This window comes from Leucoraja erinacea, chromosome 1 (genome assembly GCF_028641065.1).
Source record: "Leucoraja erinacea ecotype New England chromosome 1, Leri_hhj_1, whole genome shotgun sequence".
NCBI classification, from domain to species: domain Eukaryota; kingdom Metazoa; phylum Chordata; class Chondrichthyes; order Rajiformes; family Rajidae; genus Leucoraja; species Leucoraja erinaceus.
Window position 1 is genome coordinate 8,371,902 of NC_073377.1, and position 11,766 is coordinate 8,383,667.

Consider the following 11,766-nt stretch of genomic DNA (forward strand, 5'->3'; position numbering starts at 1 on the left):
CCACACTGGCAAACATGTCCCACTGGCTACACTAGTCCCACCTGCCTGCGCTTGGTCCATATCCCTCCAAACTTATCCTATCCATGTATCTGTTACCCATTCCTTCTCTCCAGAGATGCTGCCTGTCCCACTGAGTTACTACAGCATTTTGTGTCAACCTGTCCGTACAAAGTTTGTAAGTTCTCCCCGTAAACTGCGTGGGTTTTCTCCAGAATCTCTGGTTTCCCCCCCACACTCCAAATACGTACGGGTTTGTAGATTAATTGACATGGTATAATTGTAAATTGTCCCTAGTGTGTGTAGGATAGTGGTAGTGTGTGGGGATCGCTGGGCAGCACGGACTTGGTGGGCCAAAGGGTGTGTTTCCGCGCTGTATCGCTAAACTGTAAACTACACTGACTTGTTCAGCAGACTTTGGGAAGCATCCTTCGGCACTATGCAAATCGGATCATGTGTTTGCTGACTAGTTTCTGGTTGATTTCCACAGGGGGTTGTTTACTGTGAAGGAGTCTACCTTGGGAATTTGTTCGCAGGGATTGGTGGGCTAGGATTTGAGCAGTTCCTCGACATCCAAGATGCTGCCATAAACATCAGATGGCTTGTGGAAATTACTCCCTAAGTGCAGCAAGTGAACACTCAAAGCAGAACGAGCTTGAAAGGGTTCAAAAAAGATTTACGAAGATGTTGCCAGGACTAGAAAGTCTGAGCTATAGGGAGAGGTTGAGTAGGCTGGGTCTTTATTCCATGGTGTGTAGGAGAATGAGGGGAGATCTTATAGAAGTATACAATCATGAGAGGAATAGATCGGGTAGTTGCACAGTCTTTTGCCCAGAGTAGGGGAATCGAGGACCAGAGGACATAGGTTTAAGGTGAAGGGGAAAAGATTTAGTGGGAATCCTAGGGGTGACTTTTTCACACAAAGGGTGGTGGGTGTATGGAATAAGCTGTCAGAGGAGGTGGTTGAGACTGGGACTATACCAATGTTCAAGAAACAATTAAACAGGTCCATGGATAGGACAGGTTTGAAGGGATATGGACCAGGCACAGGCAAATGGGACTAGTGTAGCTGGGACATTGTTGGCCGGTGTGGGCGAGTTGGGCCAAAGGGCCTGTTTCCACCATGTATCACTCTCTGACTCTAAACAGATCATCACATGGGGGTGACTGAAACATAGACAATAGGTGCAGGAGTAGGCCATTCGCCCCTTCGAGCCAGCACCGCCCTTCAACATGATCATGGCTGATCATCCAAAATCAGTACCCCATTCCTGCTTTCTCCCTTTATTCCTTGATTCCGTTAGCCCTCAGAGCTATATCTCTATCTCTTTGGAAACACACAGTGAATTGGCCTCCACTGCCTTCTGTGACAGAGAATTCCACAGATTCACAACTCTCTGGGTGAAAAACTTTTTTCTCATCTCAGTCCTAAATGGCCTACCCCTTATTCTTAAACTGTGACCACTGGTTCTGGACTCCCCCAACATCGGGGAAAAATGTTCCTGCATATACCTGTCCAATCCCTTAAGAATTTTAGATGTCTCTATAAGATAACCTCTCATCCTTCTAAATTCCAGTGAACTGGCTCTCATAATGAAGCAATAACTACCAATAACTACTTACAAATCAAAATAGTATGTGGCTTTGTACATCCCTGCTGCATCTCGACTCTCAACACCATAACAACATTTTGCAAGTTTCAACATCTCTAGTCTTCTAAATATTTTCTAAACTTCAGAAAAAATAGTCCTCTCAACTTCCCTTCATACATCAAGCGCTCCCTGTGACCAGCGGGGGTTTGTCCGGGTGCTCTGGTTTCCTTCCATACTCCAAAGACATACAGGTTTGCAGGTTAATTGTCTTCAGTAAAGATTATAAAATGTCCCTGATGTGTAGGTTGGTGCTAGTGTATAGGGATCGTTAGTCGGCGCGGACTCGGTGGGCCAGAGGGTCTGTTTTCTGCGCTGCATCTCTAAAGTGAATTAAACTAAAAATTGGTGGCATACAGATTTATTCACAGCTGATGTCAGGAGGAGATTAGAGAGGTAAGGCCAAGGAGTGATTTAAATACATGGATTAGAAATTAAAAATTGAGGTGCTCCTTAATCATAAGGCAGTGCTAGTCATCATGTTTGGGGTGATAGTGAACTACGCTTGGTAAGACCTAGGTCACAGGCAACAGAGTTTTAGAGTCATAGAGTGATAGTGTGGAAACAGACCCTTCAGCCCAACTTGTCCACACCGGCCAACATGTCCCAACTACAGTTGTCCCACCTGCCTGCGTTTGGTCCATATCCTTTCAAACCTGTCCTATCCATGTACCTGCCTAACAGTTTCTTAAACATTGGGGTCGTCCCAGCCTCAACTACCTCCTCTGGCAGCTTGTTACATACATCCACCAGCCTTTGTGCAAAAAAGGTTTTCCTTGAGATTCCTATGAATTTTTTTCCCCTTCGCCTTAAACGTATGTCCTCTGGACATTGATTCCCCTACTCTGGGCAAGACTCTGTGCATCTACCCGATCTGTTCCTCTCATGATTTTATACACCTCCATAAGATCTCCCCTCATCCTCCTACGCTCCAAGGAATAGAGTCCCAGCCTACTCTACCTCTTCCTATAACTCACACCCTCTAGTCCTGGCAACATCCTCGGAAATCTTCTCTGTACCCTTTCCAGCTTGACAACAACATTTTGGATGACATTTGTTTGTATACGCAGATGGTAGAAATCTACTCAGCAGATCAGGCCACATCTGTGGAAAGAGAAGTAGAGCAAATGCTTCAGGTTAAAGACCCTTCTTCAGAACTGGAAAGGAGAGAAAAGAAGCTTAAGCCACAGGGAGGGTAAGGGAATGGATGTCTACAACCCAGTCCAAAGACCGATAAAAGTCTTGCATAAAACAAAGATGAGGTGAGGAACACTACAACACCTCCAAAACTAAGTCTAAAAAGGAACATAATGGTGGAAAATATGCATTTTATGATTATCAAGATTGGCCTCCTCTTTTTGTCGCTACCTCCCTCTTCTTATATTTCCAATCCATTGACTTTTTGAGCAATTAATTAATTAAATCACAGGATATTTCTGCATCAATGTTTTCAACTTGGAAACAGTATAAACACGCAACATACATTTAGAAACATTCAATAGGTTGATACACTTTGTATGTTGTTGTTGTAAGTAAATTGTCTGATTTTGACATGTATCAATATAAAGTTCACCCAACAAAGTTAAATAATGTTAAATGATGATGTGATGAACAAAATGTTTATATTTTACAAGAATTCTCTGCAACCATCACATAGCAATAAATTAAATAACACTTTGTTGAACTGCAGGCCGAGTAGCTTAACATCAGTTGTTGGGAGAATGCTGGATGCTATTATTTGTTCAAAACAATGGATACTGAAAACCATGATACAGGGAATAAGAGAATCGACCGTTTTATGGAAAGAAAATCTTGTTTTATGAATTCCATGGTGTTTTACAAAGCTTGAGTGACAAAAGTAGTAAAGTCTGTCTTTTAAAAAGATATTTGATATGGAGTCAGGCAAAAGCTTATTACAAAAAAAGCCTTCATGGAGGTGGGGATAATGAACGCATGACAGAGGATACAGTTATACAACAGAAACAGACCTTTGGGCCCACCTTGTCTGTGCCAACCAATTTGCCGACCTGCATTACTCCAAGAGATGGTCCCTTGTGTCCCGCTGCCAGGTTAGGGTTGGGGTTGTGTGTCGGTTCAAGAATCCAAGGTTTGCAGGAAAGTAGTTATTCCTGAACCTGGTGGTGTGCAACCTTGGGCTTCTGTACATCCTGACGGTAGCAATGAGAAGAGGGCCTTACCCAGATGGCTGGAATCCTTGATGATAGACCTTCTTGAAGCAGCCCCTCGTGTAGATATTTTTGATGGTGGGGATTCCTGTGACCGTGACGGACCGGAGTCCACCACTCTGTGCGGACTTTTGCATTCCAGCATGTTGGAATTGCTATACCAGGCCGTGATGTAGTCAGGATATTTTCTACAGTGAAGAGTTAGAAGGTGAGTTACTTGCTGCAGGATTCTTAGACTCTGGCTTGCTCTTGTAGCCACATTGTATACATGGATACTCCAGTCCAGTTTCTGGACAATAGTAACCATCAGGAAATTGACAGTGGGGGAATCCAAAGAAGGTACTGCCATTGATGTCAGGGGGTCATGTTGGATTGATTTCATCATTGTCTGGTACTTCTGTCGTATTTTGGTTACCTAGTATAACATATAATTTATTGCATATTTATTTGTTACGTTGTTGTGCTTAACGTGGCTGTAAAGCTAAAGGTAAGGTAATAATTTCATTATTCTGGTCCTGGTACAAATGACAATTAAACACGCTTCGCTCTCTATTCTTCCAACTTTCACCTGAAATATCCACCACAAATTTCTGGGCTGTTCTCTCAAATCCATCTTAAATGGGTGACTTATTACAAAATCACACTCCCTCATTCCGCATACAGCACTAGTGAAAAATTTGAGTATCCATAAGGCCAATCTTTGTGTACGTTTCAATTAGACCCACTCTCATTCTTCCAAATCCCAATGCCTATAAGCCCAACCTGATCAGCATTTCTTCATACACCAAACTCTTCAAATGTCATTAAGCTAGAAAGAGTGGAGAGAATATAGTTATGAGTATAGAAGTTGGGATGTAATGTTAAAATTGTTCAAGGCATTGGTGAGACCAATTCTGGAGTATGGTGTACAATTTTGGTCGCCCAATTATAGGAAGGATGTCAACAAAATAGAGAGAGTACAGAGGAGATTTACTAGAATGGTGCCTGTGTTTCAGCAACTAAGTTACAGAGAAAGGTTGAATAAGTTAGGTCTTTATTCTTTGGAGCGCAGAAGGTTAAGGGGGGACTTGATAGAGGTCTTTAAAATGATGAGAGGGATAGACAGATAGAATAGTTGACGTGGATAAGCTTTTCCCATTGAGAGTAGGGAAGATTCAAACAAGAGGACATTACTTCAGAATTAAGGGACAGAAGTTTAGGGGTAAATTCTTTACTCAGAGAGTGGTAGCTGTGTGGAATGAGCTTCCAGTGGAAGTGGTGGAGGCAGGTTCGATTTTATCATTTAAAAATAAATTGGATAGGTATATGGATGAGAAGGGAATGGAGGGTTATGGTCTGAGTGCAGGTAGATGGGACTAGGGGAAAAAAAGTGTTCGGCACGGACTTGTAGGGCCGAGATGGCCTGTTTCCGTGATGTAATTGTTATATGGTTATAAGCTTTACAAGTATGTGGCCAGAACTCGGGGGCCTGAGCTATAGCAGTAGGTAGGCATGCTGGAACTTTATTCTTTGGTTCAAATGAGGGGTGATCGTACAAAGGTGTATAAAATCATGAGGGGAATAGATAAAATGAATGCACAGAATCTTTTATGAGTTGCCAGAGGAGATGGTTGAGGCAGGTACCGTAACAGCATTTAAAAGATATTTGGACAGGCATACGAATAAGAAAGTTTTAGTGATATGGGCCAAATGTGGACAAATGAGACTAGATTAGATGGGGCATGATGGTCTTCATGGATGTGATGGCAGAAGAGCCTGTTTCCATGTGGTGTAACTCTATGGTTCATGTGAACCCAAGTTGGCAGAGCTTGCTCTGATGCATTGGTTGTGAAATCACATAAATATTTTGTGATAAGTTTACTGCTATCATGCATATAATTTTGTGCTGCAGCTTAACCAAGTTAGCAACTTTTTTTTTTAAGACTGAGCAGGGTACTGACCCAAAATGTTGTCTGTCCATTCCTCTCCACTATATCATGATGGGTTGTGCTTGATAGCACAGAATGTCAGCTGCAGTGGATTGAGAAGAGAAATTCTTTGGAGTGTTATTAATCTGATCTGTTGTCTCAACAATTTTTTAATGTTTTGCCAGTAGTAAGGTTTCTAGTTTGCATATGTTATATATGGAATATATTTTGTAATCCAGTAATGATTCTTCTCAGTAACCTGCAACAATAAAGCCATTTAGTTTAGCTTAGAGTTGCAGAAAGGAAACAGACGCTTTCACACTAGTTCTGTTATGCCATGTTCTCGTCCACTAGGGACAATTTACAGAGGCCAATTAACCTAGAAACCCGCACGTCTTTGTAATGTGTGAGGCTGCTAAACAGTCACTCTGTACTCAGTCACTTGATTCTGCGGCTGGCATGGACACTTTAATAACTGGCACTGGCCACTCAAATCAGCTGCCACGGACATTTTTATGATTGGTTTATTGTATTTTAACGTTGTTTGTTTTACCTGCTTTTAACTATTTATTTATACTGTTCCATCAGGGACTGGATTGTTTTTAGTGTTATTATGGGTGAAACGTTTTAAATTTCATGTGCGATGCTCCGCTATTCCCTGGGAAACGTCTTTTCATTTTGCACTGTACAACTGTTGCTTGCAAAATGGCAATAAAGGTTGGTTGATTGATTGATTGATTGAAACCGGAGCGCCCAGAGGAAACCCACATGATCACAGGGAGAATGTGCAAACTCCACATAGACAACACCCGAGGTCAGGATCAAATTGGGTCCCTGGCACTGTGAGGCAGCAGTTCTACCAGCTGCACCACTTCTGCAAATTATATAGTTACTAGACCAGGTGGAACCTGTTGGCCCCGTCCCCCAACGTGGGGGTGGGGCGCGGCGTCACACGGGAAGGCTGGTCCACGAACGTGGCTCACCCTGGAGCCAATCACCCCATCATCCGTTTCCCCAACGTAACCCGTTCACCCAACGAAATATTCCACCACTCCCCCATAGCCCACAACTGTACAGGTGCGGCTCATTTCCCCTCATCCCCAACACTCCCTCCCCCTCTTCTTCACCCTCCCTCTTCTCTCCCCTCATCTCCTTCACCTCTCCCTCCCTTTCCTCTCCCCTACCCTCAGCCAGTCCCTCCCCCCCTCCATAACCCCTCTCCCCTCCCGACCCCGTTTGGCCCCATTTCCCCAACGCAATATTCTATCACTCACCCGTTTCCCCAACGCAACCCGTTTCCACCACTCACCCATTCGGCTCTTCCCGGAGCCAATGAATGGACTCGACCTTTGGGTCTGTGTTGGTGCTCACTTGAGCCAGTCAATCCTTCCCACGTGGGGGGTGGGGGGTGGGAATCCTCACTCTCCTTACTCCCTTTGAAGCTGCTGATCCCATTGTCTCTCTGTCACCTCTCCCTCCCTCTCCTTTTGCTTACCCTCAGTCACTCCCTCCCTCTCCTCTCCTCTTTCGCACTCCCCCACTAAAGACAATGTTTAAATAACATTTCTTCTCCTCCCATACCTCACTCCATCAACTCTCAGCTTCTATATTGGCAGCAGAGATGCTATTGTGATGTAATTTGCGGTTGTCGGAATCTTCACGGCAGCTTGTAAAATGAGATCCCATCGTGATTGGACAACTGAGAGATGCCATTGTGACATCATCACTGGAAACTGCTAGAAACGTCTTACTCTCACAGGCAGTTATAATTTTCAAAGTTGTTTTTTTTTAAACTTTAAATATCAATAACGTGAAATATAACATCAAATGTGAAGAAACTTGATATTAACGACCACGGGAAAAAGTTGAGTAAGATTCTGCAAAAACTTTCACGTTATTGTGTACCATTTTGGCGTAGTTCCTTGATCTCCCAGACAGACAAACAAACAAGACAAGACTTTTATTAGTATATAGATAGATATCGTTTTAAGATATTCACCAAAAGGTTGAAATTCTAACAGGTTGAAGCTGTCTAAAATTAGATTTTTTAATAAAAATGAACAAAAATGGCAATTGATAATTTTTTTATTTTTTTTAAGTATCTACAGCCAGCTTTTCAAAATAAACTTTGATAACTATTCATAATCAAATGTCATGAATGGTGTTCACTTTTCTTCAGGTTAATCTTACTTTTCATAATAACTGATATTTGGTGCGAAACATACTTTTGATACAAATATGGCCTGTGTACCTGAAAAGAATGCAAATTAAGATCCATAAGCTATAAAGATTGGCTACCCCAAATACATACACGCACTGATGAAAGGTCACCATTTTATGCAGAGCAATTTCAGATATTCAACCCACATCCCACAGTTTCTCTGCATAGCAGCGCTGTCATACCCCTGTAGTCAATTAAAACTATTAACTTCACAAAAACTCACATATACAGGTAAGAACAATAAGTCAAATGCCAAGAATTGCAGCAGCACAGTGGCTGTTCACTTTAGAAGCAGCCTTCCATTCCTAAATGTTGCAAACCTGATAGAGATTTCAAGTTTTAGTCAACCGTTTACTTCTGCAAATGATAGTTTTCTGAGTTTTGTTAATACTGCAAAGCTAATTTTAACAATCGGTCAGAAGAAGAGTCCTGACCCGAAACATCACCTGTCCATTCCCTCTCCAGATGCTGCCTGATATGACAAGGTCCTCCAGCTCTTTGCATTTTGCTGTACTTTTAACAAGTCCACGCTGGCCTGCTAGTTGATGCTAAAAAAAAAATTGCCACTTAGAATCATATATCTAGGATCAGATCTCAAAAGCTTGTTTATCTATGCATGTAATGAATTGGCAGTTCTCATTTGTGGAGCAATGTTTAATGTAAAGTAAGAATGGTAGATATTAAGTTAAGCTACAGGTCAGCAAAAGTAAATAGATGACACTGGAAAACCCCCCTGCACATTATCTAGAGAACAAATGACAGGCTTCTCTCATACAGAGCGTGGACATGTGGCAAAATTGTTGCCTTGTAAACAAATAAGGAAGATATAGTTTTAAAAAAATGTAACACAAAATTTGCTATAATTAAAAATTTGTATTTTGCAACTTTATTTTTGCTTAAATAAGTCAGCGAGTGCTAGGCCACAGATTCAGGAATAATTCTCGAGTCTGGGTTAAGGTTAATGAGAGAGTTGCTGGCCTGTGCCAGATCCACAATGGAAACACGGCCTTGCTGCTTAATAAATTGAGCCACGGCAGCAAGTTCCTGTTCAGTGATGTATATGAATTTCCCACGATCATCGAGAACACCTAGAAGGAAAATAATCTGTCTTGAGGCAAAAAATGAATAACTAGTTCTCAATATTACAATCTCAATATTACTTAGAGAAAAAAATTAACACCAGTGAACAATGAACAGTTGTTACTAAATGCCATGCAGTGGGAGATTGCAACCATCACGTGGTCCACCCTGTTTCAACGAATGCAATCAACCTGGCATGCACAATCAAATGAGATCAAATAGAACAACTTTAGGCTGTGCCATATGCAAGAAGAAGACTAAATGTCATGATCCTACTTGAGCCATATACATAGGTGCATAATTGTAAAAAATAAAATTGCAGAAATGTATCAGTGAGTTACATCTCAGTTGCACCAGCTGCTTACCTGTTAGAGATCCTTCAGCAATTAACTCTTGGAGCCTGCTGATAGCATCCTGAAAATAAATTACAAATCAATAATCTGTCTGAATAATGAACTGAACTGTGTTATTATTAAGAATATTAGTAACAACGTAATCCCAGCAATTAGTGGGTTAGCACATGATGAGCATTTAACGGCACTGGGCCTGCTGGAGTTTAAAAAGATAAAGGGGTGGTCTGCATTTATGGAACTATTACAAGCATAAGGTGCAATAATAAGTTAAAACATAAAAGCTACCAGGATCTGGTAACGGGGGGTATAAAATAAACTTTTAATAAAAACATGGTTGGTATATCCTTTTTTGCAGAGTTTTGTGTTACAATAGAGCGATTGATTTTCCTTTCTTCTTTTTTTTCTTTTCTTTCTAGGGTCTTATTTCTTTTCTTTACTTCCTTCTCTAATTCCTTCCCTAAGGGGTTCTCTTCTCCCAACACTTTCCTGCACTTTCTCGACTTGCTTATTTTCCTTACTTCTTTTATTTCTATCTTTTTTAAAGCTCAAAAAATGAAGTGGTACAACATAATGTAATAAGATATATGCGATGTATTAATGTAATTTACTGTACTGCTAATAAAAATAAAATAAAAAATAAATTAAAAAAAAAAAGATAAAGGGGGACCTAATTGAAACTTACCGAATCGTGAAAGGCCTGGATAGAGTGGATGTGGAGAGGATGTTTCCACTAGTGGGAGTGTCTGGGACCAGAGGCCATAGCTTCAGAATAAAGGGATGTACTTTTAGAAAGATGAAAAGGAATCTCTGTAGTCAGAGGGTGGTGAATCTGTGGAATTCATTGCCACAAAGTGCTGTGGAGGCCGTCAATTGATATCTTTAAGGCGGAGATTGATAGATTTTTGATTAGTACGGGTGTCAGGGTTACGGGGAGAAGGCAGGAGAATGGGGCTGAGAGGGAAAGATAGATCAGCCATGATTGAATGGCGGAGTAGACTTGATGCCCCAATCATTCTGCTCTATCACTTATAAACCTATTTAAGGCATCACAGATTAACATAATCCTGTCTAATCATGAACAAAGAAGCCAATTTCAAAAAAGCTCAGCATGTAGTGATTGGGACATAAAACAATATTCCCTTATCATGTATCTATACACTGTAATGGCTAAATTGTAACAATGTATTGTGTTTCTGCTGACTGGATAACACGCAACTACAAAATGTCACTGTACCTCAGTATACATGACAATAAACTAAACTGAACTGAAATGCATTGAGGAAGAAATGCAAAATGTTTGATCTACTGTTCACGTAATTGTGTTTACAGTTCAAAGTCCAGAACTAAACAATTTTATATTAATTTGAGGTACTTTACTTTTAATTCACTTCCAGAAAAAGAAACTATTAATTCACTTAGGTACACAAAAATGCTGGAGAAACTCAGCGGGTGCAGCAGCATCTATGGAGCGAAGGAAATAGGCGACGTTTTGGGCCGAAACCCTTCTTCAGACTTAATTCACTTACCGGTGTCCTCAAGCCAAAATGAGAGGCAAGATCTTCCAAAAGAACAACTTTATTTTTCTGGGGAAAGGAATAGTAAGATAACTGTCATTCAGCATCACAACAATTACAATTCCAGATATTTAAAATACTCTTTTAGAAGAATCATTATCGAAGAAAATTCTACAGTGCTGACTCAAAAATGTAGATTTAGAAAACATAATCCCACGGTGCTACCTTTGAACCAACCTCCACATGTTGCCAAAATGCAAACAAATACTTAATGATGAAGTTTCAAGGTGACTAAAACGGAATGACCCAGCCTGTAAAAAGTGATAGAATTAGTGTTAATTATACGGGAGAAAACTTATTTATTTCCTTGCCCGAATTTCTTTTCCTTTCCATTGAAATTAATTTTATGTAAAAAGTACTGTCTAGCTGTATTAACAACAGCACCTGGTAACATGTGCTGTTTTTACTACAATTAACAATCAGGCTATCACCCGTACTTCGGTTAGTGCTCAGGAAGTCTATCTGGGAAGGGAGTGTTTGTGGAATTAGCAATAAAAGACATCACTAGATGCAAGAGAGATGCATGACTGACAGGATGACAGAAATAAAGAACTGCAGATGATGGTTTATACCAAAGATAGACACAAAGTGTTGGAGTAACTTAGCAGGTCAGGCAGCATTTCTGGAGAAATAGGAAGGGTGATGTTTCGGGTCGGGGCCCTCCTTCAGACTGAATGTAGGGGGTGTGGGGGGGGGGGAGTGAAGAGGTGGAGACAAGAAAAGACTAGGGCCAATCAGGGCCAGCCACAAATGATCTCGGGCAGGGTGGATACAATGGGGAGAAGGTTTAAAACAGGTT

General features: G+C 41.1%; 1 protein-coding gene and 1 long non-coding RNA gene across 3 annotated transcripts in view; both read right to left on the reverse strand.

The window, feature by feature from the left end:
- Nucleotides 1–7,806: 7,806 nt before the first annotated feature.
- Nucleotides 7,807–11,766, reverse strand: part of LOC129704718 (DDRGK domain-containing protein 1) — a 71,833-nt gene continuing 67,873 nt past the window's right edge. For both annotated transcript variants that reach the window (XM_055648061.1, XM_055648137.1), the window contains exons 7-9: nucleotides 10,920–10,976; nucleotides 9,406–9,454; nucleotides 7,807–9,048 (exon numbers count right to left, since the gene is read on the reverse strand). In XM_055648061.1, the coding sequence (XP_055504036.1) occupies nucleotides 8,876–9,048; nucleotides 9,406–9,454; nucleotides 10,920–10,976 (279 nt within the window). In that variant the 3' untranslated portion in view covers nucleotides 7,807–8,875. The remainder of the gene's footprint in view (nucleotides 9,049–9,405; nucleotides 9,455–10,919; nucleotides 10,977–11,766) is intronic.
- On the reverse strand, nucleotides 11,092–11,745 carry LOC129704885 (uncharacterized). Its single transcript, XR_008724817.1, has 2 exons — nucleotides 11,540–11,745; nucleotides 11,092–11,218 (listed from the first exon to the last, which is right to left on the reverse strand). It is a non-coding gene; the product is annotated as an uncharacterized LOC129704885 (long non-coding RNA).